Source organism: Copadichromis virginalis, linkage group LG15 (assembly GCF_057382275.1).
Source record: "Copadichromis virginalis isolate Kocher_CV1m ecotype Utaka linkage group LG15, C_Virginalis_male_GT1.1, whole genome shotgun sequence".
Lineage (NCBI taxonomy): Eukaryota > Metazoa > Chordata > Actinopteri > Cichliformes > Cichlidae > Copadichromis > Copadichromis virginalis.
In genome coordinates this window covers 29,157,935-29,185,720 of record NC_140632.1, presented here as the reverse complement: position 1 = coordinate 29,185,720, position 27,786 = coordinate 29,157,935, and the positions used below count along the sequence as shown (strand labels likewise).

At 43.3% G+C, this 27,786-nt stretch overlaps 1 protein-coding gene across 1 annotated transcript in view; it reads right to left on the bottom strand.

The window, feature by feature from the left end:
- Positions 1-27,786, bottom strand: part of ptchd4 (patched domain containing 4) — a 64,694-nt gene that overhangs the window by 19,824 nt on the left and 17,084 nt on the right. The window contains exon 2 of the mRNA XM_085432843.1: positions 25,003-25,498. Within this exon, the coding sequence (XP_085288969.1) occupies positions 25,003-25,498 (496 nt within the window). The remainder of the gene's footprint in view (positions 1-25,002; positions 25,499-27,786) is intronic.

Below are 27,786 nucleotides of genomic sequence, written 5' to 3'. Positions count from 1 at the left end.
TGTTCGGAGGCAATAAGACGCAGGGTTCTCAAGCACGAACCACTTTTTATTCAATTGTAGCAGCAGTGTCCGTCGCTACATCAATTTCTGGAAAAACACATATACCACCGGTCTCCTGGCGACCTCTAGTGGCTGCCCTCATGGTAGCCTTACTAGGACAACATAAACAGATTTCACAACATCTCCCCTTTTAACAAAGGTACTTTAAACATAAAACAGTGTTGTCAGAACGCAGGACATCACGGGGATAGACTACCCTCAGTCCTGATAAGGGATTATTCTGCCCTTAGAACATATAAAGGAGATAGTCCTCAGTCTCTGAATCTGAGAGGTACTTTAATTTCCCGCCCCCTGGAAGTCACTCTCACAGGTGTGGTAGGGCGGAGAGGAGACCCCGGGACAGGGATTGGCGACGTCTGCCTTACTGGTGGTTCTTGGGAAGCAGCCGCCCCTTTAGTGGGGGCGGCACACCCACCAGTGTGTGAATGTGTGTGTGAATGGGTGGATGACAGGTTGTGTAAAGCGCTTTGGGGTCCTTAGGGACTAGAAAAGCGCTATACAAATACAGGCCATTTACCATTTTTACCATTTAGTTGGAGTAGTCGGTGTAGCTGGAACAGTGCTCTGCTGCTGCTCCTCAGGATCAGCGGTGCCTGGGACAGGCTGAAGGTGTCGTCTGTTGCGGCGAGTCACGTTCCCATTCGCCATCTCCACTAAGTAGGATCTCGGCTCCTTAGACTTACTGATGACCTTGGCTGGAGTCGTCCACCCCTTTTCCCCGTCAAGCTTCACTACAACATCCTGGCCTGGGAGAAGCTCAGGAAGTGGACGAGCTGAATGTCTGCGGTTGTAGAAGAATCTGTAAGAGTCCTTAGCTGCAGCATCTCTTTGGCACACTGTGTCCCTATTGACTGGACTGGGCAGCAATGTCTTTTCGAGTACTGGGACGGTGGTGCGGATTTGACGTCCTGTCATAAGTTGAGCTGGGTTTGCACCGGTTGCTGCAATTGGTGTAGAGCGGTAACTCATTAAGGCTAAGCAGGGGTCAGGCTGTTTGAGAATGTACTTGGCCGTTTGGACAGCTCTTTCAGCAGCTCCATTTGACTGGGGGTAATGAGGGCTCGACGTAGTGTGGGTGAAGCCATAACTCAGTTTGAAGTCTTGGAACTCTGATGATGTGAACTGCGTCCCATTATCACTGACCAGTTCTAACGGGATGCCCCATCTAACGAACATGTGTTTAAGCTTGTTAATGACCTGTCTGCTGGTTGTTGTAGTGAGGGAAGCAATCTCAATGTCTCTTGAAAAATAGTCAACAACGACAAGAAAGTTCTTACCTTCAAGCTCGCAAAGATCAATCTTTTGCCAGGGGCCATTGGGCAGAGGAGTAGTCACGAGAGGTTCCCGTCGCTGTGTAGGCTTGTGCTTTCTGCAAAAGTTGCATGACCTCACCTTATGTGTTATTTGAAGTCCAATGTTGGGCCACCACACTGTTGATCTTGCGCGCTCTCTACATTTAGTTAGTCCTTGGTGGCCTTCATGTAATTGGTCAAGGACACTGGGTCTAAGTGCCGTGGGAATTACGATGCGATCGTGGTAGAGCACTAGACCATCTGATTCTGAAAGGTGGCTTCTGGCTGCATAAAAGCCTTGGAGTGGTGAGCTCTTTGCCATTCTCCGAGGCCACCCTTGTCTGATGAAGATGATTGCTTTTTGAAGCTCTGGGTCCCTCTGTGTAGCTCTACGAATTTCCTCCAACTTATGTGACTTGATAGGTTTGCTTGTCACTACGTTGCTCACATATGCCTTGACATGGCTGTCTGTCTCGGACGGGTAGCATCCGTGCAGTGGATGTCTGGAGAGTGCGTCCGCCACCACTAACTGTTTACCGGGAACATGCTCAGCAGTGACATTGAATCGCATCAGTCGCATCAGCAATCTCTGACATCTCAGTGGCGTTTTATCAAGGTCGTATGAGTTGATCAAAGGCACCAAGGGCTTATGGTCAGTTTGTAGACGTACATGACCCATGCCTTGGATGTAGCGGGTAAAACGTTCGCAGGCCCAGACAGATGCTAAACACTCTTTTTCGATCTGCGAATATCTTTTCTCTGCGTCTGTGAGCGTGCGAGAACAAAAGGCAACAGGCCGTAACTCCCCGTCATTGTCCTGTAACAGTGCAGCACCCAGGCCATAGCTGCTGGCATCCGCACTGACAACTGTTGGTCGGCCTGCATCATAATAACAAAGTGCTGGTGCAGCCACGAGCATTGCTTTTGCTTTGTTGAATGCTTGCTCCTGAGGCTCACCCCACACCCATACAGTCTCTTTTTTGAGTAGATTGGAGAGGGGGTGCAGCACTGTGGACAGGCCTGGCAGGAATTTTCCAACATAGTTTATTAATCCGAGTACCTGCCTGAGTTGTTCTACATTGGTGGGGCTGGGCATCCTGGCAATAGCCTCCACCTTGCCACCATCAGGTTTCACACCATCCGCACTGATGATGTGACCGAAGAACTGTAGTTCATTCTTTCCAAAGTGGCACTTGGACCTGTTGAGCTTAAGTCCTGATGCTTTGATTGTCTGTAATACTGCACCTAAGCGTTGGTCATGTTCCTCTTTGTTAGCCCCGAAAACCAATATGTCGTCCATCACGACGACAGTCCCCTCTAGGCCCTTGAGCAAGGTGCTCATGAGCCGCTGGAAGATCTCGGGTGCTGAAGTTATGCCAAATGGCAGGCGTCTGAAGCAAAACCTGCCCATGGGAGTTATGAACGTGGTTAGTTTTTGGCAGCTGGGATCCAGTGGTATTTGCCAGAACCCACTGGAGGCATCCAAAGTGGAGAAAACTTTAGCCCTTGCTAACTTAGGAGTTATGTCATCCAATGTGGGCAAGATGTACCGTTCACGCTTTACTCCCTTATTCAGACGTTTTAAGTCCACACACACCCTGACCTCATCCTTGTTGCGCTTTGGAGCAGGCACCATTGATGCACACCAGTCTGTTGGCTCGGTGACTTCCTCAATGATGCCAAGTTTGAGCATGCGCTTTATTTCCTTTTCCACTTTTGGGAGGAGAGGAAAAGGCACCCGGCGTGGGGTGGTTACACTGTACGGCACTGCATCTTCGGTCAGCTCGATTTTTACAGGTTCACAGTTCAGCAGGCCAATTTCTCCGAACACATCCTCTGTTAAGTCACTACTGATTTTGTTAACTCTAGTGACTAATCCCATGCGCTTTGCCACTGTCTTCCCCAGTAGGTTACTTGCATATTGCCCTTTTATAACTGTAATCCAGTACTGGTACTTTTGGCCTTTGTACTCTGTAGTAGCAAGGAATTTACCCATGCACTTGACTTTTCCACCAGGGCTGTACACAGTTGGCTTACACTGGATAAGTTTGGGTCTCTGCTGTAGCTTATTAAGGGTCGTTTCTGTCATAACAGTGGTGTCTGCGCCTGTATCAATTTTGAAATCAACTGGACTGCCATTTACCAATAGCTCAATGTCCCAATTGCCATCTGAGCCTGACTCCTCAATGACTGTTGTTTTTGGCTCAATTACTGCTCCCAGGAAAAGCTCCCCTATGAAGAATGAATCCTCATCTGAGTCCTCTACAGCCTCAGCCCTGACCTCTTTTAGCATTTTGGTTTTGCATACAACTTCAAAGTGTCCCAACTTATTGCACTTTCTGCATCTTTTATTGCGGGCTGGGCAGTTTTCTCTTTTGTCATGCACCCTGTTGCATCTTTGGCATTTTGGTTTACTCTCACCATGTTGTTGCTCACGTACCTGATGAGGTTGGTAGTAACGCCTTCTCATGCTGTTATAATGCCTCTGTTTCACCTCATTCACCGTGTTTTCCACTCGGTCTGCACTTTGCTGTTTGACTTGTTCGCTCTGGCGTGCTTGTTGAATGGCTCTATCCAAAGTTAAGTCCGCCTCGAGCTGGAGTTTTTGTGAAACATCTTTGTCAATTAATCCAATGACGATACGATCCCGGATCTGCTCGTCTTTACTGCCGCCGAACTCGCAGTGCTGCGCGAGCTCGTACAGGCTCCGCACAAAAGCCTCGACCGTCTCCCCGGCCCTCTGGCTCCGTTTGTGAAAACAGGTGCGGTCGTGGATAACGTTTCTCTTTGGGACAAAGTGCTCATCGAACTTTTGTATAACCAGATCATACTCAAACTGCGGACTTGGCCTGGCCTCCGTAGCAGCAGGAAACACAAACGAGCCATATATTGGTTCGGCATCTCTCCCCATGGAGTAAAGAAGTGAGTTCACCTGCACTTCGCCGCTCTCCATCCCTAGCTTGGACGCCACTCGAAAACGGGAGAATCTCTGCCGCCATATCGGCCACTCTGCCGGCTGTGTAAAGTCGAACGGCTCCGGAGGTCCAAATTTAGCCATTTCTTTGTGCAACTCGGCGTGAAGTCCTCAATTCTGACACCATGTCATGTTCGGAGGCAATAAGACGCAGGGTTCTCAAGCACGAACCACTTTTTATTCAATTGTAGCAGCAGTGTCCGTCGCTACATCAATTTCTGGAAAAACACATATACCACCGGTCTCCTAGCGACCTCTAGTGGCTGCCCTCATGGTAGCCTTACTAGGACAACATAAACAGATTTCACAACACCTCCTAGCCTCGCCGTCAACCCAGACAAGTAAGACTATGTATTTTGTTGCCACCAATTCTTGCACTGCTGCGTGGGGCACGCATTGACTCTACACTCCTTTCATTACAGTGACTCAGAGAAACCCTGTGACCCTGTACCTTGTATGCCTGCTCCGGAAAATCCCAAATAACGTGCCCAGCCCGATAAAGAGACTATTTCCTTTTGGCTTTGCTGCTGCACACGCAGTGTGATTCCTGTTTATTTGGTTAAACAATTATTTTGGAGATGGTCTAGCCTAGACTTGTTTACTTTCTCAGCATTCCTGGTAAAAGCTTATCTGCTAGCCCTTGCTAATCACAGTGTGTTTATAGCTTCTTAGTAGGGCTGGGTATCGTCACTGATTTCTAGAATCGATTCAATTCCGATTCACAAGGTCCCGAATCGATTCGATCCACGATTCGATTTAATTCGATTCGATTTGATTTAAATCTGGGAAATTTTGACAGTCAGAGATATAATTCAGATCAGGACATTTACATATTTTTGTATTTATAAAAAGGAAGCTGACACTCTCAAGACTTTATCCAAGGTGTGAGCATCACAGCAGATGCCTTTGTGTCAAAGTAGCTGAAGATAAAACACAGAAAAACATGTAGGTGATTTTCCTGGCCTGGGATTTTATAAAAATATTCTGCAGTACATCAAAAACGAAAGAAAACCATTAATTAATGAACATTACCTCTGACGTTACAGCGGTTTTATTAGAGACATGGCTAAGCATTTTGCATTTTGAATCATTTTAAAAAGTTTCAATTTGTTCAGTATTGAACAGCAGAAATGAGGTTTTCTTTTCGGAAGAATGTAAAAGGGGAAAAAACAGCGGCCGACAGCGCTGTAAGCAACAGTAGACTTGTGTAACAAGCAAGCGAATAATGAAGAAAGCGAAACTGTTCGAGAGAGGGGGGGGGGGGAGGGGGAGGGAGGGAGAGAGGGAGAGAGAGAGAGCTGCGCATCGCAATGGAAGCAAAACAGTAAAAGAGTGAATTCATGACGATGTTTATGTGAAGCGTTTGGATCTTCTTTTGCTGCTGATTCGGTCAATATTGTTTGGAGGGAGATCAAACTAACAGCCTTAGAATCAGCGCATAAAGGGCGTGAACACAAAGCGCGGACCCGGATCAGCGAGCTGTCGGCTTTCAGCCCCGACTGTGAGAAAGGCGACATCTAACTGATTCTGATCCGCGGGTCGCGCTGTGTGTTTAAGTCTATGTGCAGAATCCCTGTACCTGCTCTCATTTACTGTTTGGTGGTTCTTGAAATTTTGTGAGATGTCACCAGAGATTCTGGCATTTCGGACAAAATAAATTTATATTAAAAAATCGATTCAGGATTTTAATGAATCGATTTTACGTTATCCAAGCCAGAATCGATTTTAATCGATGAATCGATTATAAAAACCCACCCCTACTTCTTAGTACCATAATCAGAAACTTTATGTTAGTAGGTAGCCAATGTTCAGAGGTTTGTTTTCCCTCTCGCACTTAGTTCACGATTAACATTTTGGTTTCTTGTGCCATTTTTGAGTGCCAAATAAATTGCTAGTTTGCACTATACCTCCATGTGGTGTCTGCATTTGAGTCCACTTACCTGTGTCTGGCCGCCCGGTCGTGACATTAGCACAACGAAAATAAATTCCACCTAAACTTGGTTTATATCTGACCCAGAGACTGCAGGTCATAACTTCTTACCTGAAGCTCATTTCATCTCTCTCTCTCTCTCTCTCTCTCTCTATATATATATATATATATATATAAAACACCCAGCACGCCCCTGCGGGCGGTTTATCCTTCAAGCTCGGGTCCTCTACCAGAGGCCTGGGAGCTTGAGGGTCCTGCGCAGTATCTTAGCTGTTCCCAGGACTGCGCTCTTCTGGACAGAGATCTCCGATGTTGTTCCCGGGATCTGCTGGAGCCACTCGCCTAGCTTGGGAGTCACCGCACCTAGTGCTCCGATTACCACGGGGACCACCGTTACCTTCACCCTCCACATCCTCTCGAGCTCTTCTCTGAGCCCTTGGTATTTCTCCAGCTTCTCGTGTTCCTTCTTCCTGATATTGCTGTCATTCGGAACCGCTACATCGATCACTACAGCCGTCTTCTTCTGTTTGTCTACCACCACTATGTCCGGTTGGTTAGCCACCACCATTTTGTCCGTCTGTATCTGGAAGTCCCACAGGATCTTAGCTCGGTCATTCTCCACCACCCTTGGGGGCATCTCCCATTTTGACCTCGGGACTTCCAGGTTATACTCGGCACAGATGTTCCTGTACACTATGCCGGCCACTTGGTTATGGCGTTCCATGTATGCCTTGCCTGCTAGCATCTTGCACCCTGCTGTTATGTGCTGGATTGTCTCTGGGGCATCTTTACACAGCCTGCACCTGGGGTCTTGCCTGGTGTGATAGACCCCAGCCTCTATGGATCTTGTACTCAGAGCTTGTTCTTGTGCTGCCATGATTAGTGCCTCTGTGCTGTCTTTCAGTCCAGCTTTGTCCAGCCACTGGTAGGATTTCTGGATATCAGCCACGTCCTCTATCTGCCGGTGGTACATACCGTGCAGGGGCCTGTCCTTCCATGATGGTTCCTCGTCTCCCTCCTCTTTCTTGGGTTTCTGCTGCCTGAGGTATTCACTGAGCACTCGGTCAGTTGGGGCCATCTTCCCAATGTATTCTTGGATGTTCGTTGTCTCATCCTGGACTGTGGTGCTGACACTCACCAGTCCCCGGCCCCCTTCCTTCCGCTTAGCGTACAGCCTCAGGGTGCTGGACTTGGGGTGAAACCCTCCATGCATGGTAAGGAGCTTTCTTGTCTTTATGTCAGTGGCTTCTATCTCCTCCTTTGGCCAGCCTATTACCCCAGCAGGGTACCTGATCACGGGCAGGGCGTACGTGTTGATGGCCCGGATCTTGTTCTTACCATTCAGCTGACTCCTCAGGACTTGCCTGACCCTCTGCAGGTACTTGGTGGTTGCAGCTTTTCTAGCGGCCTCTTCATGGTTCCCATTCGCCTGCGGGATCCCCAGGTACTTGTAACTGTCCTCTATGTCTGCAATGTTGCCTTCTGGTAGTTCAATCCCCTCAGTTCTGACTACCTTCCCTCTCTTTGTTACCATCCGACTACACTTCTCCAGTCCGAACGACATTCCAATGTCATTGCAGTATAGCCTGGTAGTGTGGATCAGTTAATCGATGTCTCGTTCACTCTTGGCATACAGCTTGATGTCATCCATGTACAGGAGGTGGCTGACAACTGCTCCGTTCCGTAGTCGGTATCCGTAGCCAGTCTTGTTAATGATCTCACTGAGGGGGTTCAGGCCTATGCAGAGCAGCAGTGGGGACAGAGCATCTCCTTGGTAGATCCCGCACTTGATGGTGACTTGTGCTATAGGCTTGGAGTTGGCCTCTAGTGTTGTACGCCACATCCCCATTGAGTTCCTGATGAAGGCTCTTAGGGTCCCGTTGATCTTGTACAATTCTAGGCATTCCAGTATCCAGCTGTGGGGCACTGACTCATAGGCCTTCTTGTAATCAATCCAGGCAGTGCACAGGTTGGTCAGTCTGGTCTTGCAGTCTCGGCTGATTGTTCTGTCTACCAGTAGCTGGTGTTTTGCGCCTCTCGTATTCTTGCCAATTCCTTTCTGTGTCCCGCTCATGTATTGACCCATGTGCCTGTTCATCTTAGCCGATATGATGCCTGACAGGAGCTTCCATGTAGTACTGAGGCAGGTTATTGGTCGGTAGTTGGAGGGGACCGGTCCCTTCTTGGGGTCCTTGGGGATCAGGACCGTCCGGCCTTCGGTTAGCCATTCCGGGTGTCTCTCGTTAACTAGCAGCTGGTTCATTTGTGCTGCCAGACGCTCGTGGAGTGCAGTCAGCTTCTTCAGCCAGTAGGCGTGAACCATGTCGGGCCCTGGTGCTGTCCAACTCTTCATACTGGAGACCCTTTCTTGGATATCTGCCACTGTGATGGTTACTGGACCCTGTTCAGGGAGGTCGCTGTGGTCTGCCCTCAGATCCTCTAGCCACTGAGCATTGCCGTTATGGGTTGCATCCTTCTCCCGTATGCTCTTCCAGTATTGCTCCGTCTCCAGCCTTGGTGGTGCTGTTCTCTTATTGTTCCCTTGCCACTGAGAGTACACCTTTGCTGGTTCTGTGGAGAACAGCTGGTTTATTCTCCTGCCTTCTATCTCTCTGGTGTACCTCCTCAAGCGGCTGGCCAAGGCTGTGAGTCTTTGCTTGGCAGTTTCCAAGGCCTCAGGTATGGACAGCTTGCTGTATTTCTTAGGCACCTTATTTGTCGCACCTTTCTGCAACTCCGTTAGTTGGCTAACCTCCCTCCATGCTACTTTGATCTTGCCCTCTAGCCTCCTTCTCCATGGAGGGTACTGCCCCTTGTCGCTGTTCAACTTGTAGCCAAGCATCTCACTGATCATCCAAGCTGTATTGTAGATCAGCTTGTTAGTGTCGGTAATCGTGGTTGTAGGTATTGCCCGTAGTGCTGTATTAACATCATCTAGCAGACCTTCTGAGGGTACTTCACGTAATCTTGGTAACCGGCTACGGGGGATCCAGGTTTCAAGCTTGGCCATGATCCTATTTTTCAGGTCAGTTCCTCTCGCACTCAACGATCCTTCTCCTATCGCACTTGGGGCTATGTACCCAATCTCGGGTGGGGGTGATGATATCGCCCCCCTGACCTGGCGTCCTGACTCCTCCTTGCCGTAGCATTTGTGTTGTACCTCGTCAATCTCTAGCTGTGAGAGCAGTCCCTTCTTTCGAATGTTTGAACACTGAGCTACTAGTTGTTTCGCATTCATTGTGGATGTTGGGTATCGAAGAATCCATAGGTCCCTCATGTAGCCCCTTCCGCCGGGGTTACTTGCGTAGTAGCATTCCAACAACGCCCTGTTTTCGTCTCTTGCCCACCGATGCCTTCTTGTTCCAGTAGCCCACTTTTCGTCAGGGTGCCCTGGTTCCTCAACACCTGACGCGGACCTTGTTGATCCGGGCGACGTCCGAGCTGGCATGCCTTCATATTTATCTGTCTCGCTCATGTCTGTGGTAGGCTTGCTTAGCATAGGGGGTCTAGCCTTAGGACCCTTACTGGATACAGACGCCCCAGGCAGGAATCGAACTTGAAGAGCACGCATGTTTATAAAAGGATATTCCACATGCACATATCACTTCACATGACAAGTGTTGTTTGTGTGTTTCTAGGTCTGCTATTTCCTAAACGACATTACCCTGACAGTGATGTGAAGATCAATACTATTTGACGTCAAAAGGAGCAGCTGCACCATAACATCTCTCTTTAAATCTGCACAAACACGCTGTTACACATATTCAGCTCCCTTTAGTCATTCAGACCCCTGGAAATCTGTTCCAACCGAATTTTAACTTACTTACAACAAATGTCTCTGAAAACATCTCAAGCTGTTTTGCATAGTGACAGAATTTACAAAATTCAACATATTGAAGAACTTGTCATTTTATTTAAGAAGAAAAACTGCTTGATATATAGTTTTTTCTTTTTTCGTGTGTCTTGTCCATAACCTATTTTACAGTTGGCCTATTTTGTGTATACAAAGCATTTTTTCAAAGAAGCCGAGTAGATATGATGTATTGTATAGAGGGAGAGAAACGCTGCAGTCACGAACTGTATTATTCTTTTTGCTGTCTACTTCAACTTAACACTCACTGCTACCATTGCAGTCAGTTTTAGCTGCAGGAAACATGGAGGCTTCTTACACTGTAAATGCAGTAAGGTGTAAAATTTCACACAGCCAATTAGAGGCACACCAAGAGGCTCGTGGTTCTGAATACTGAGAGATGATGTTATGAGAACGGGAAGCAATCAGTTGAAAACCTAAAGATAAGTATTAAAGATAAATCCAAGGAAAAGACAAGGAATATACACAACTCCAAGTAGAAATTTCTTTTCCCCAAAGCAAGATCCAATTATGCTAGAAACATATAAAGAAGTATATTATATACACTCCAAATGGCTCGCTCTCCCAGAAACAGTGTATTTTTCCATTAAGTCATATCATCATGGAGGAGTATTAATTGATGTGCAGAAGTGGTTTATGACTCCTTTGTGCAGGCTTTAATAACGACCTTGAAGCTGTCATGCTACCACCATTCCAGAGGTACTCATGGCAATAACATCCACAGATCGATCATCAGTCATCCAGCCCTAGTTATAGAAACAGGCAAGAATTCCTAGAAGGCTTTTCACCATCAGCAGAGACGGCCATAGCGCGTGACTGGCTGCGAATGTTAAGTGTCACTATCCATCTTGCCCTCACAGGATAAGAAAATATCAGTCCATAAAAGCATCAAGGTCCAGAAAGAGAAAGCTCCAACCACCTTGTAAATCATGCAGCGGCGCTGACAGGAACATCACTGCCTGGATTGATGAGGATTGAGAGCATGGTTAAGAACTTTTCATGAAAAAAATTTAATAACCAGTATTTCTGTATTTCCTGTAAAATAGTCAGATGTCTATTCTTATTAATGTACAGAATTCACCTGCTTGCAGCTACTACTGCACATTCACCCAATGTACATACTATGTATACTGTATATATATATATATATATATATATATATATATATATATATATATATATATATATATATAGATATATATATTCCTCTACAGAACCCCCCCCCCCCCCCCCCCCCCCCCCCCCTATTTTTGCACATGTCGTGGAGCGTGTCAGGCTACATTTCACTGTGTGTTATACTTGTATAACTATGCGTGTGACAAATAAAGAACCTTGAACCTTGAACCTTGAACTTCACCCACTCATGTGCTCTGGACGAGCTTGCAAAAGCAGCTCACCAGTTTGGCAACCAGATAACTTTCAGGTAAACGCATTATATCCATTATTGTATACATATTCTGAGAGGAAGCAGATGGACAATCAACAATATTCAACATTTGGACACCACGGCTCCAGCTGCTAGGCCCAAGGCTGGAGCCCACCAAAACAACTCCCTGATAACGACTGTGTGATGACTATTCTTCCCGTCCCATGAAGGCCACCTGGGTTGGCTGGCAGACTGTTTACTTAGCCTGATAGAGCGAAGGACACTGTCTCCGCTGAACTATGGACACGCACACACATACACTTACACTGATAGGCACTCACTCATCCCCCCTCCCTTTCCAACGCCTTCGATGCTTGTTTCCGGCGAGGGAACACGGCGGGTCTGTGTGCCGCGCTGGAATGATAGCGCTGTGCAGGGTGGCTGCTGTGTTTCTTCGGATTACTCCTCACCCCCCACCCACCCCTGTGGCTTGTCATGTCTTCACAATGTTGTGCTGTGGACATTTATGTGCTTTTTTGTGCAAAGGAGTTTTTTTGTTTCCTGTTCTCATGCTGTCCTACCATGGAAGCACAGCATGAGTAGGGGTCTCTTTTTTCCTCTTGTACTTCCCCACTGTAATGTACATTTCAATGTTTTTCTCTGATTCTACCAATCTCCGACCTGTATCCCCATGTAATGTTTGTGCTATATGTGTAAGGTCGGGGGGGGGGGGGGGGGGTCCCATTTCACTGCAGGGCAACCTGCATGTGACGAATAAAGCTTTGATTGACATATTGGCAGATGGAAAGACCACAGGCTAGACATGACATGACAGTTCCCCATAGGCGAAGCCAGAATATACTGATATTCCTTACATGGGACCTTATAGGTCAGAAACTAGAATTTCTTTATTGTCAGTTTAAGATCACAAAATAAGAACCTCAGCAGCAAACTTTAAAATTATAATCTGATGGATTTGTGGACACTTTTTAAAACTTATTTATCAGGTTAAAATAATGTAATTAGCAAGGTAATCCTAATACTATACCCATAAACAAAACTGGAAATAGATACGAGGTAGTGAAGCCATTGCTGAACTGCCTTAGATCTGTATTTCTGTGCCCAGTAGGGGAAGACTACTCTGATTGTATAAAAGTCGAGGGAAAACATGACCCTTCAGCTTCTTTGCTCTATGACCTTAGTAAACACTTGTTGGGATTATGAGATCAGTTGCTACTTTAAAGTCAGAATGAAAAGAACATGATGTTAAATTTGTAAATTTTGTACAAATTAGAGGAAAAAAGTAGATAAAACATGGTAGACTTTATAGTATCAGTCTATAGCTTTTGAGCACATGAATTATCGCTCAGTTTCTAAGTCAAAAACTTCAGTCAAGACAGCAACGGTGAAAACAGCTGGCAAGCAGCCAACCTTGTTCTGTTGAAGGTAATAACACCAGCCCATTAGCACTGAAGCTCACCAATCAATACTTTCCATTTAATTCAGGCAACTATCTTTAATTGCTGAATTTTAAAGAGTCATCTCAGCTGTTTGGAGTGTAAAATCTGAATCTACACGAGCTTCAGGAAATCAGGACGCTACCAGCACAGCTTTTGTGCTGATGTTAATGCCAGAAGAGGTTTAAAAGTCTATAATTACTGAGTAACACCTTATGATTCCTAAACTGGAACTGTATCATTATGTTATTTTAAATGCTAACACCATTAACCAGTTATGTTGTTTGAGCAGTAGCAGAGGTAGCACCGCTCACCCTACAGACAATTAAAAGCATAAATATTAAAAAAAAAAAGCTACACTTCAAGGCTCAAGGTTCAAGGTTCCTTATTTGTCACATGTATAGTTATACAAGTGTAACACACAGTGAAATGTAGCCTGACACGCTCCTCGACATGTGCAAAAATTGGGGGAGGAACATTATATATATATATATGTGTGTGTGTATATATATATATATATATATACACATTGGGTGAATGTGCAGTAGTAGCAGCAAGCAGGTGAATTCTGTACATTAATATGAATAGACATCTGACTATTTTACAGGATAGACAATATAAACATATTTAAAATTAAAGGAATTTGGAATGTACATTGTGCCTTGGTTTAAAGTCTGGAAGAGAGTCCTGTCTCAGACAATTATAGATGATGTGAGAGGGCGGGTGTGTGTGTTTAGGGCCCGGATGGCTTGGGGATAGAGGCTCCTCTCTCTGTCCTTGCCTGGATGATGCGGAACCTTCTACCAGATTGCAGAAGTTGGAACAGTTTGTTGCCAGGATGGGACGGGTCCTTCAGTATCTGCGCTGCTCTAGTCCGGCATCTCGTGGTGTAGGTGTCCTGAAGCGGGGGGAGAGCAATCCTGCAGCAGCGTTCTGCTGTACGGATCACTCTCTGGAGAGCTTTTTGGTCCTTCACACAGCTGGTCCCGAACCACGATGTCATGTTCTGTGTGAGGATGCTCTCCACAGGGCCTGTATAGAAAATCCTGAGGATCTTTGGAGAGACCCTGAACTTCCTCAGTTGTTGTAGGTGATACAGGCGCTGCCTAGCCTTTTTGGTCTGGACCTGAATGTGGGCAGCCCATGTCAGGTCTGAGGAGATGTGGACACCAAGATACTTGAAGGACTGCACCCTCTCCACTGGAGCTCCATTGATGATAATGGGCTTGTAGTCTCTGTGCTGACCCCTTCTGAAGTCCACCACCAGCTCCTTGGTCTTGCCGACGTTCAGCTGGAGGTGGTTGTCCTGGCACCATGATGCCAGATTCTTCACTTCATCCATGTAAGCCATCTCATCGTTGTTGGAGATGGCACCCAACACCACTGTGTCGTCAGCAAACTTCCCAATGGTGTTGGAGCCATGGGTGGCCACACAGTCTGAAGTGTAGAGGGAGTAGAGCAGGGGCGAGAGGACACATCCCTGAGGTGCTCCTGTGTTGATGGTGATGCTGTTTAAGACGCATCTACCCACCCTCACCACCTGAGTTCTGCCAGTGAGGAAGTCCAACACCCATGCACACAGACGGCTGTTAAGTCCCAGATCCCTCAGCTTTGTGAACAGTCTGCAGGGCACTATTGTGTTAAACGCTGAACTGTAATCAACAAACAGCATTCGCACATAGTTACCCTGTTTCTTGTCCACGTGGCTGAGAGTGGTGTGTAGTGGTGTGTACACGGTTGTAATATTCCTCTTACCTTCTTGGACAGCCATGGCTTATGTTGTTGTGCCTACAAAAGAACCACTTGCTTGTTTAACATTCTAAATGTAAGGTCTCCTTTCACTCCCACTATTTTCTATTCCATTCTATGATGCCTCTTACGCTGACTGAACTTACGCAGGAACTGTTAAACAAGTAGATCCCACATAAACACTGTGTCCATGAGAGGAAAAACAAAGATCTCACAGCTGAAGTTAGTACCGACTCCAACTTCACAGTTGGTCTCCATAGTATACAGAGTAAGACCTCATTGCTATCTGGATTTTAGTATTAGAGTTTAGTATTGTGACTGGTCTCGCTGGTTTTGAGATTTCTCGGTTGACCTAAAAGGAACACATTCTTCCAACATACTTCCATTATGACTCATACAAGGCTGATGAATACAGACTGGCATTGTGGAGCTTCATCATGCACCAGAGAAACAAACAATAGCAGCCTGTTGTATTAACTAAATAAAATGCAGGTCTGGATGGTCGATATCCTGAATTTATATAAACCTGTCAGCAAGAGAAAGGAAAAAAGTGCCAGCACTACCTCTGCAACGTCCCAGCATGTATGTTTCATGAGTGCTGTTCTGCTTTCTTTTCTTTCCTCCTGCCTGTTTTTACACTTCTAACAGCCATCACATATCCAGAGAGAGAAGAAAGTGACAAGCTCAACTCAGCAGTAATTGGCCAGCTCGCATATGACACGGCAGATAGGCACAAGGGAGACAGACAAGAGGAGAGGGTGCTCCATATTAAACAAAGGTCCAAAGACATCTGACGGTACCTGCCCTGTGCAAATCTGCTTCCACTACATGATTCAAAGGCCACAGATGACATTAGTTAGACATTTGAGAGACAATAATGGATTAATTTTACTACAGTGTGAAGGGAGGCTTTGATGAAACAGATAAAGAGAAACCATGACACAGCTTTACACTTAACAAGCCAATACAACTTTAGAGAGGAGCGACATCTCTTTTGTATTATTTGGATAGGATGGGACTTTTTTGAAACTATTTCAAAAATCATTTACTTTGTTCTCTGCTACATTTATGTGAAATTCAGCTGTTGTCTTCATAGTCTTGTGTTATAATCATTGGGCCTTTTGTGCTAATTTTATACCATGTTATTTTACCAGTGTTACAGTACTACATTTCCAAAGAAAGTGCTGCCCTTGTTACACGCGTCTTGTACTACAAATTATGTCACCTTAAATTCCTTTATGTAGTTTTTAGTTGACCTTAACCATCATTCTCTCAAACCTTAGCGTTTTCTAGCCCTGATAAGTTTCCAAATTGCATTACTATGTGTAACTGCTACGTTTCACAATGAAGATTGGTGCCTCATCATGCATAGCATTCTGCCTTTATAGTAGGTCAGAGATCAATTTCCATCCCATCAGACAGACGAAGAGATTTTTGGCTTTTATGCAGGAATGGCTTTCATCTGGCCACTCTACCAGCACAAAGAGAGAGAAGTTTTGGTCATTCGCAGGCAATTAGAGAGTTTTCTGGGAGCTCTATTACCACATGGACCACACACTGTTTCTCTGTAGATGCATGTGTAACCACATGTGTAAATCCTGTATGTAAATCATATATGCTTTCTGGTTCTTCAAAAGTTTTTGACTGCAAAAGGGGATATCTCATTTTGATTTCAGTTGGGCCCTCATATTAAGCCCCTAATGTGCCTAGCGATTTTCCTTACTGAGGAGTTGGCAACACTGATTCCTCTCTGCATTTAACCTATTCACTCTGTGAAGCAGTGGGCAGCCATTGGACGCCACGGGAGCAGTGTGTAGATGGCTGTCCCTCCATGAGCCTGGTTCTACTGGAGGTTTTTTCCTGTGAAAACAGAGTTTTTCCTTCCCACTGTCGCCAGAGTGCTTACACACAGGGCTCACTTGATTGTTGGGTTTTTCTCTGTATGTATTATTGTAGGGTCTACCTTACAATATAAGATACTCTTGTTTTGATTTGACGCTGTATAAATAAAATTGAATTAACTAAAATATGTCCACAGGGGGTGCTACACTGGCATGACACATTTGGTATCAGTTTCTATTACAGTTCTCAGTGTCTGTCCTGATGTGGCACTGATATAGTGATAGGGGTGTGCCTCAGTCAGAACCTCCCAAAAGGAGGGTGGACATCTGCTACCTCTGAGGTCCTGTCACATGAAATTACAGACTTCATCAACTCCTCTCCATCTCCTTCTTCTGTCTCCACCTCCTGCCTCTTCCTCTTCATCTTCCATTCTCCTCTTCCCCTCTCTCCTCCCTCCTAAAATTCAGTCTCTGTCCTACCTTTCTGCAGAGTAAAAGAGGAAAAGGAAAGAGACAAAAATAGAATGTGATTTATTGGAAAGAAAAAAGGGAGCTTTTTCTTTCCAATAAATCAGTCTTTTTTTTTCTCTTTGATTTTTTTTAGCTTCTTTCACACCTCTAGCCCTTCATCTCCTCTCCTGTCCTTCTCCTCTGCCTCTAGGTCATAAGGAGGGAGCTGAGCCAGTCTCTTGTTCCTGAGTCTTACTTAAACTTAAGTTATGTCAGCTGGCATGCAGCCAAGCTCTACCAAAGCTCTGGGGATCTGGTGACCTTAGTAATACATAGAGAAGAAAGATATACTGTAGAGTAAATAGACAAGGTATATTTAAAGAACGAAAGGGAGACAGATAAGGAAAGAGAGGATATGATGGAGGAAAATGTGGAAAATGTACATTTAATGTATGTTTGAATGTGACACATGTTATTAAGCTTGTAATCCTGAAAACTACCTTAAATAAGTTCTCAGTCAGTTCTTATTTTGCCAGCCTTCATTTTAACCTCCACACATCTAGACCACCTCCCACCTAGGGGTGGGCGGTATAAACGGTATACGGTAGAAACTATATAAATTTGGCCAACGGTAGAGATTTTGACTATATTGTTCTACCGCAATAGTGCATGTTGATAGCGCATATCATCAGACTGCGCCTGTTTTGGTCGAAAGCATTGCAGCGTATGTAAACAACATCATCTGCAAATTATGCCGGGTGACAGTAATAGCAAAGAGACAAAGCATTTTTGGAATATGGGGAAATCCAAAAACTGCACTTCCTCCACTTCTGTACCATTGATTCTTTAATGCTGAATTCTCTCGCAGCTGATTTATTCCCATGTTGTTGCAGCATATTAACGACTAACCTCATATTGTGGATGGATTATCTCAGTTGTTCTCCTAACTGAAGTTTGGTCCATTTATAGCATCCTGCCATGCAAGTGCATTTGTCCCTAACCACCAGAAACCCTCACGTTAACTTTTATTGAGTGGAAAAAAGTTAGCGTCCATCCTTCAGCTTCAATGCGCTAATGTTATGCTAACATAGCTGTTTTTCTAGCGATCACGTAGGACATCATTACATACCAGCTAGTCCAACTTCAGTAACCCTACAAAAGTCACTGCTGTTTAGTTTTCTGTCGTCATTTATGTTTGAAGTGATAGCAGAGCTGTATGGTTTAATTTTTTCAGAAATCTCTCAGTCAGAACATGGCATATCATGTTTAGGTGGAAACTAGCAAGCTAACTTCCTGCTAACTTCTAACAAAGTTGAATTTACAGGGAGTGCAGAATTATTAGGCAAGTTGTATTTTTGAGGAATAATCTTATTATTGAACAACAACCATGTTCTCAATGAACCCAAAAAACTCATTAATATCAAAGCTGAATGTTTTTGGAAGTAGTTTTTAGTTTGTTTTTACTTTTAGCTATTTTAGGGGGATATCTGTGTGTGCAGGTGACTATTACTGTGCATAATTATTAGGCAACTTAACAAAAAACAAATATATACCCATTTCAATTATTTATTTTTACCAGTGAAACCAATATAACATCTCCACTAGGGCTGGGTATCGTCACTGATTTCTAGAATCGATTCAATTCCGATTCACAAGGTCCCGAATCGATTCGATCCACGATTCAATTTAATTCGATTCGATTCGATTTGAATCTGGGAAATTTTGACAGTCAGAAATATTATAATTCAGATCAGTACATTTACATATTTTTGTATCTATTAAAAGGAAGCTGACACACGCAAGACTTTATCAGAGGTGTGAGCATCACAGCAGAGGCCTTTGTGTCAAAGTAGCTGAAGATAAAACACAGAAAAACATGAAGGTGATTTTCCTGGCCTGGGATTTTATAAAAATAATCTGCAGTACATCAAAAACGAAAGAAAACCATTAATCAACACATGAACATTACCTCTGAAGTTACAGCGGTTTTATTAGAGACACGGCTAAGCGTTTTGCATTTTGCTTAATTTTAAAAAATTAAAATTTGTTCAATATTGAACGGCAGAAATTAGGTTTACTTTTCGGAAGTAAGTAAAAGGGAAAAAAAAACGTCGTCCGACAGCGCTGTAAACAACGGTAGACTTGTGCGTAACAAGCAAGCGAATAATGCAGAAAAGAGAGAGAGAGCTGTGCATGAAGTGTGATTTGTTTTTGTTTTTTATCCTGAAAAGTCAGCAAAAGTCAGAGGGAATTCATGACGATGTTTATGTGAAGCGTAGTTTGGATCTTCTTTTGCTGCTGGTTCGGTCAATATTGTTTGGAGAGAGATAAAACTAACAGCCATATGATCAGTGCAAAAAGGGCATAAACAAAAAGCGCGGACCCGCGGATCAGAATCAGCGAGCTGTCGGCTTTCAGCCCCGACCGTCAGCTGAGAAAGGCGACATCTCACTGATTCTGATCCGCGGGTCCGCGCTGTGTGTTTACGTCTTTGTGCAGAAGCCGTGTACCTGCTCTCATTTACTGTGTTAGCTGTTTGGTGGTTGTTGAAATTTTGTGATCTTTCACCTGAGATTCTGGCATTTCGGGCAAAATAAATTAATATTAAAAAATCGATTCAGGATTTTAATGAATCGATTTTACGTTATCCAAGCCAGAATCTATTTTAATCGATAAATCGATTATAAAAACCCACCCCTAATCTCCACATTCACAAATATACATTTCTGACATTCAAAAACAAAACAAAAACAAATCAGCAACCAATATAGCCACCTTTCTTTGCAAGGACACTCAAAAGCCTGCCATCCATGGATTCTGTCAGTGTTTGGATCTGTTCACCATCAACATTGCATGCAGCAGCAACCACAGCCTCCCAGACACTGTTCTGGGAGGCTGTGTTAAATGTGTACTGTTTTCCCTCCTTGTAAATCTCACATTTGTTGATGGACCACAGGTTCTCAATGGGGTTCAGATCAGGTGAACAAGGTGGGCATGTCATTAGTTTTTCTTCTTTTATACCCTTTCTTGCCAGCCACGCTGTGGAGTACTTGGACGCGTGTGATGGAGCATTGTTTCTGCATGAAAATCGTGTTTTTCTTGAAGGATGCTGTTAGGTTTTGTATTGTTGATTGTCATTTATGCTTAGAAATATCTACTTATATATGCTTAGAGTTTTATAATTAGTTGTAGATTGGTAGAGGTTTGATCCTTAATAGTCTGCAAACTTTGTGTGCATTAGAGAGCACTCTGGGAGCACGAGAGAGGTCGTACCTTGTCTTATTGTTTTACAGTAGGATTAACGTAGCTACGTCTGTTCTAGTCTAAGTACTTTTTGTTTAGATGAACTGCTGGACTTCCTCACCATGTTATCTAGGGTGAACCATCTAGGGTGAGGGGGAGACTACCCTCTTCCTGACCAAGGATGTTTGCTTTTGTGCTTTCATGTTATATGACCCTTTGATCAGCAGTACCCCACCCACACACACACACACACACACACACACACACACACACAGAGTATTCTTTGTTCACATGTATACCTATGTAAGATGCTATATGTTAATGACCCTATGCATATTCATGTAACCACAATAAAAGGAGTGCTATGGGGAACCTGGCTGAGAGTCTGATGGAGGTCAAGTGGTGGAACAACACTTGGCTCCAGGCAGGTCTCCCTCATGCATGAGTAACAAGAAGAACTTTGCCTACTTCGTGTCTTGCTTGCTGTGTAATTATATTGCCTTCAACGTTCCAGCGAATAGGTTCAAGCTACAAACCTATCAGATGCAGACTTCTTCCTGTACCACTGCTTGAAGAAGGTGTCTTCCAGAAACTGGCAGTAGGACTGGGAGTTGAGCTTGACTCCATCCTCAACCCGAAAAGGCCCCACAAGCTCATCTTTGATGATACCAGCCCAAACCAGTACTCCACCTCCACCTTGCTGGCGTCTGAGTCGGACTGGAGCTCTCTGCCCTTTACCAATTCAGCCACGGGCCCATCCATCTGGCCCATCAAGACTCACTCTCATTTCATCAGTCCATAAAACCTTAGAAAAATCAGTCTTGAGATATTTCTTGGCCCAGTCTTGACGTTTCAGCTTGTGTGTCTTGTTCAGTGGTGGTCGTCTTTCAGCCTTTCTTGCCTTGGCCATGTCTCTGAGTACTGCACACCTTGTGCTTTTGGGCACTCCAGTGATGTTGCAGCTCTGAAATATGGCCAAACTGGTGGCAAGTGGCATCTTGGCAGCTGCACGCTTGACTTTTCTCAGTTCATGGGCAGTTATTTTGTGCCTTGGTTTTTCCACACGCTTCTTGCGACCCTGTTGAGTATTTTGAATGAAATGCTTGATTGTTCGATGATCACGCTTCAGAAGCTTTGCAATTTTGAGACTGCTGCATCCCTCTGCAAGGTATCTCACTATTTTTGACTTTTCTGAGCCTGTCAAGTCCTTCTTTTGACCCATTTTGCCAAAGGAAAGGACGTTGCCTAATAATTATGCACACCTGATATAGGGTGTTGATGTCATTAGACCCCTTCTCATTACAGAGATGCACATCACCTAATATGCTTAATTGGTAGTAGGCTTTCGAGCCTATGCAGCTTGGAGTAAGACAACATGCATGAAGAGGATGATGTGGACAAAATACTCATTTGCCTAATAATTCTGCACTCCCTGTAATAAATTCTGTTTTCATGGATGCCTGGATGTTAAACTTAATTGTTACACCTGGTAAAGCAGCAATGCTTATTATTTTAATAGAGATGAAAGAATTTAGACAGTTTATAACTCTCAGTGATGCCGCAGTGTTCGTTTGATTTTGGGGCCTGAAGCAGACGGAGTTTTGGACCCAGATTACTCTGCAAGGCTTCTGACTACGGCAGCCGTAATGCTCTGGCAATCCATCCTTCACAGTGTTGCCAACTTAGCGACTTTGTCGCTATATTTAGCGAGTTTTCAGACCCCCTTAGCGACTTTTTTTCTAAAAAGTGACTAGCGACAAATCTGGCGACTTTTTCTGGTATTATTGGAGACTTATTTATGACAACTTTTTGAGGGCAGGAGACGTTCACACCCATGCGTCCAAACTGCAAATGAATCGCGTATAAGCGAAGCCGCTGCTTCCGCACTGACTGTAACGCAGTCAGTTTTTCTTTTACTGTGATTCTGTTTTGTGGATCACAATGTTTAAAACTACTGGGGTGATCGTGGCTCAAGAGTTGGGAGTTCGCCTTGTAATCGGAAGGTTGCCGGTTCGAGCCCCAGCTTGGACAGTCTCGGTCGTTGTGTCCTTGGGCAAGACACTTCACCCGTTGCCTACTGGTGGTGGTCAGAGGGCCCGGTGGCGCCAGTGTCCGGCAGCCTCGCCTCTGTCAGTGCGCCCCAGGGTGGCTGTGGCTACATTGTAGCTTGCCATCACCAGTGTGTGAATGTGTGTGTGAATGGGTGGATGACAGGTTGTGTAAAGCGCTTTGGGGTCCTTAGGGACTAGAAAAGTGCTATACAAATACAGGCCATTTACCATTTACTTATAAACACACACACACAAAGTAACTCCACCAGAGCGTCTATTTTGGGTCACTTATGCCGGTCCAAGCCCGGGTAAAGGAGCAGGGTTGGAATTGTGACATTAAAAAACAATAATTGCTAAAAGAAATTAAATTTATAGTTCTAAATAAATTCTAAATGCATTTACAATGTTTTTTACTCACTTCTTGTCTCTTCCACTATTTTATTTCTCTCTCCAACAACATAGGTTGCAATTACATTAGCATGACCAATTATGCAAATTAGGCAATGACGTCATTTAGCGAATTCTAGCGACTTTTAGGACAACCAATAGCGATTTTCCTTACTGAGGAGTTGGCAACACTGATCCTTCATAGCTTACTAAAGTTGTACTAAAACATTTTTTGACAGATTTCTGCGCGCCTTGTACTACATAAAATCGGTTCGAGGTCAGAATTCATACATAAGGATGCTGATGACCCTGATACATGCTTCAAATTATACAGTGATATGGATTTTAGGCCATATTGCCCAGCCCTACTCCTACCTTTACAAACCAAAAAGAATCTTTCTTCTTTGCCACATCATCCAAAACTGATAACCAATTTGGCATCAAGAATACCTGAAAATGCACATCTCACTGCTAGCATGTTGCTGATTCAGCAGGTTTTCTACTGGCAAACACTGTTGAGTTATTGTAATCACACTACATTTTTCAATAACACAGCAACCCATTACTGAACTAAATTCATTACTAAAATTACACTTACATTTCTATCATTAATCATGTTACAAAGTTTCTTTAGTTATCTGCACACCAACGCAAAGCTAGCCAAAAATGAGTGATGATAAAGCTAAGTGTATACCCAACAGCCAGCAGCCAGAGTGAACTTCAACAGGTAACAGACTGATTAGAAGTCAGGCCACAGCCTCCAATTCTACCTGTTCATATTTCTAAAGTAGAGTCAGTGTGGCAATCGCTTTGAAGTCTCTTTGTGCTGGTTTTCATCTTTGCTTGGTGTTGTCGACTTTGTGTTCATAGGTAAGTTTGAAAACAAAGATCATATGTGTGTCTTCATAAGGATAGGGATTTGTGTTGGTGTGTGGGACTGTAGCTTAAGGTTTATACTGATAACTGGTTATTAAGAAACAATGTGATTCAGGTCATTTTTTGAAGTAATATTTATGTTAATTTGCAATGTTCAGTACCTGCATTTTTAGTTGTCAATGTCAAGGATTAAAATACTGATATTGTATTGTACTGCTTTCTATTTTTCTAATAAAATTGAAAGGATTGAACAGGGGAAAAAAAAATCTTATGACACTTTATGCAATCGAGGCATATTCTGTAATTTTCTAAAAAAACAAAAAATAACAAACAAATAAAAAATACAAAACAAAAACAAGCCTGCTGGAGGGGAAAATTCTCCTCTACAACATGTAACTTACGATACCATGAAATACTGAGTAAATGTTTTTCTTAGATTAGATCTTAGATTTACATTGCATTAACATTTTACTGCATTGGCATCCTATACTATAGTTTGTTATTTGAAAGATGTATATGGCCTTAGCTAACAGGAACAGCAAGCTAGTATGTTAGCAAACTGTTTGATTTTTGTAGGGTTTTTTTGTAAAAAAATAAAAATAAAAGGAAATACATTTTTGATTTTCAGTTAGAATGTTAGAATGTTTTTTGTCTCATTGCTAAGACTCTGGAACACAATTTTTAAAATAAAGACATAATCCCATAGGATAGAGTCATCACCAAGGATGACTTGGACCTCATGGGCATAACTTATTGGTAGTGAGTCTCATCACACAAAAGCTTTAAGGCGTTAATTAGTCTTGTGCTACCAGATAAGGATGCACCTTCACAGTATTTCAGTGAACTTGCTTTGCCCTCTAGTTTGGATGGGACTTCAGTGTGATCTCTACAGAGAAAAGAGTAAATGTCTTTTTTTTTTTTTTTTTTTTACTGTACACGGTGGTATGTATACATTTGCAAACAATAACTCATTCACTTAAAAATAAAAACCCACAACATCACTGCAGTAGAAACTCGTGAATTTTGATGACTTGGGCATTCATGATTCAGACAAAAAAATTTTAAAAAACACAAAAAGGAGTTCCTGCAGTGAATCAAGACTATCAAATGACTGAAATGTGCCATAAGTTAAACATAACTTTGAATTCAAATTTAGATTTTAATTATATTGGACGTGACTTCATGGTAAATTCTGGTTTGGATTTTGATGGAGTTCAACCTGAAATTCTGTTCAGTAAGGATAGGATTGCCTTGAGAAAGGTTGTGGTGATAAAGATCAGCCAAACAAACACATATCATGCTTATTACTTTGCAGCAGTGTTGCCCATCACAATTTGCAAACCACAATCAACTCACTATCAGTGTGAACCTAAGATAAGCATTTTTACCCAAACAACTGTATACACACACACACATGAACACACATTTTCTGTTATGACCCATATTGCCACTCACCCATTGCAAAGAATGGTATCCCCAGTAGTGTAGAGTTGAACTTCCCATCTGATATGAAGAAGATCCCTGCAGCCGTCACATTGGCAATGCAGATGGTCAGCACACCCAGGAGTCCCAGGAAAGGTTTCCCCCTTAGGCAGTCCCGCATAGAGCTGGAGATGGTGGCGGCCAGGAGCACCAGCACCAGACTGACCAACACCTCACCCTTGGCCAGCAGGCCCGTCTGGTGGAAGTCCCGCCACAGACTGAAGGATGTGAGTGACTGGATGTGGAGCTGGTCTGCTGCATGGGGGACCTCGGCTGTGGACAGTCGACTGGCCAGGGCACAGAACTCATTCTCCCAGCGCTCTGCAATAGCATCCTGCACCACGGGTCCATGATTTCGGAGGTAGTATGTGATTTGGACAGCACGAGCAAACTTGACCTGCTGGTCACGGCTGTTGGGTGAGAAGGACACACCGCCCAGCTGGTGCCCGATGAAGGCCACACGGCCATCCTGCACAGAATTCAGAGGTATTAGATATTAGCTGCAATTAAAGTAGCATACCATGGAAGGCACAGGAGTCCAGTAACTTCAAAGCAAATGTCCTGCTTCTCACTATACGTTCTTTGATACCAGCTTTCATTTTTGTTCTATTTGCTTTACTTTTTAATATGAACCCACCTCACAGCTGCGGACAGGACTGATGCTGCTCTGTACTAATTTTTTCATTAATCAGATTGTACAGCACAAACAAGACGTCACAGTGACAAGAGCATGGAGATAAGTCCAAGAAGAATTGCACAGGAGGAATTCAATAAGCCTGCTGGAACAATAAAAGTGAGTAAGCATTAGTCTATCACACAGAAGTCAGATTATAATAGAAGCCTGTTGGTTGTTGTTACACAACCATTCATTATTAAGTTGAAAGTATTGGCAGAACTACTGATGTATAAGGTGCCAAATGATACAGCAGTGCAGCCCAGCAAAGGCAAGGGATGACCAAATAATGCTACATGCTATAAGGGTCTGATGCAAACAGAAGCATGAAAAATATGCATCAATCTCTTGGCTTCACCCAGGTAAAAGGTGACTCGTTGAGAAAAATTTAACTGTTCCAAATGAGAAATAAAAAGATGTGTCACTGGGTAATGGGGTTTCCACAATTACCTTAAACCTGTTCCTGTTATATTAGCCATTACTGCGCCACAGACTACATCAAAAAAAAGTTATAATGCCACTGGTACATTATAACTTTTTTTCTTTTCAGGAATGGCTGCTGAAGGCATCCTGAGGTAGGTCAAAGTTATCACACCAGTGATGATGTCAAGCAAACTAAAAACGAAATTAAAAGCAATTCTGAAAAAAAAGGCAATGACAACAAAATTCATTAATAGAACATTAAGATTAATTATTTTAATTATTTAATTATTCATAAGTGGAAAACATTTAACACAGCTATTAATCTTCCCAGAAGAGGGTGTTCTGGCATTTTCACCCCAAGGTAAGATTGTGCAATGATCAAAGAAAAAGCACAAAAATAAATAGAATAAAGGAAATGAATCAAAAGTTACTTTTCAGATGTTAAACTTCACTGTTAACCTCCTAAGACCCAAACTCTTTCATGGCATGCATTTTTAATTTCTCTTTGCTATTTGGGCTGATTGGGACCTGATGAATGTAAAAACAAAGAATTGCGTGATTTTATTTTTTTTACCTGATTTTATTTTTGAGAAAAAACGAGATCCACATAAGAGGACATTCACTGTAAATTTTGACAGAACAGTGGCAGTATAACATCCTCGTAAATGGATATCAGGTCCTCCCATATGGAAAAGATATATATAAAACTTATAAAGTTTGTATCTGTCTTGTGTGAAACCTGTATGAAAAGCATACAAAAGTGAAAACAGATATAAGATCCCTTGAAAAATTATATAAATGAAACTTGTATGTTTTGGATACTTACTAAAACAATATATGAAAGTAATGAGAAAGTGGCCACTTTCATGAGTAAATCATAAAAGCCTTGTATGATTCACTATATGAAGTAGGCCACATCTTATGCAAGTCTTTTATAAGTTTTTACTATTTCTTTTCCATATGGGCTTGTAGAGCAAAATTGACTATTTTGGTCTAGACAACCCAAAATGTGATATCCACATATGTGGACGCCAGGTCCTAGGAGATTAAAGAACAGTTAGAAAAAGACTGAACAAGTAGAGTCTGTTTGGAAGGGTCTGAAAGGTCCTTTCTTTAAACAGAGCACGGCAGCACAACTTAGCTAACATGTTTCATTACTTGAGGCAAAAACATACTGCTGCATAGAACCAGGCTGTGAAAGACAAAAAACTAGCAGCCTCACTGGTTACACGTGCTACTGACACTCTAGATGACACGAAGAAAAAATGCTGGATGGACAATAATAATGCAGTTAAATGGTGGAAAAGCAGAAAATAGAAAATATTTTTCAGTTGTATTCTGTCATAATATTGTCGGCTCAGAGTTACTAGATACAGTATTTACTTTAGTTATAATTAAACCAAAGTTTTACACACACTCATGTTATCCATCTACATTTTTTATTTAAAACTAATATTGCGACTAATATTGCACTACAATGGGACCTTATTTCAATGGAAATTCAAATTCAAATGAGGAAATCTGTCCTCAGTGACAGTAGATGTTTGGGAAAGATGGATCGAAAATAGTCTTCATTTACTTGCACTTATAAAGGCTATAAACTCGAGTCCATGAAATGTTCACAATTTTTTTCTCTATATCATCAGAAATATTGTTATTGC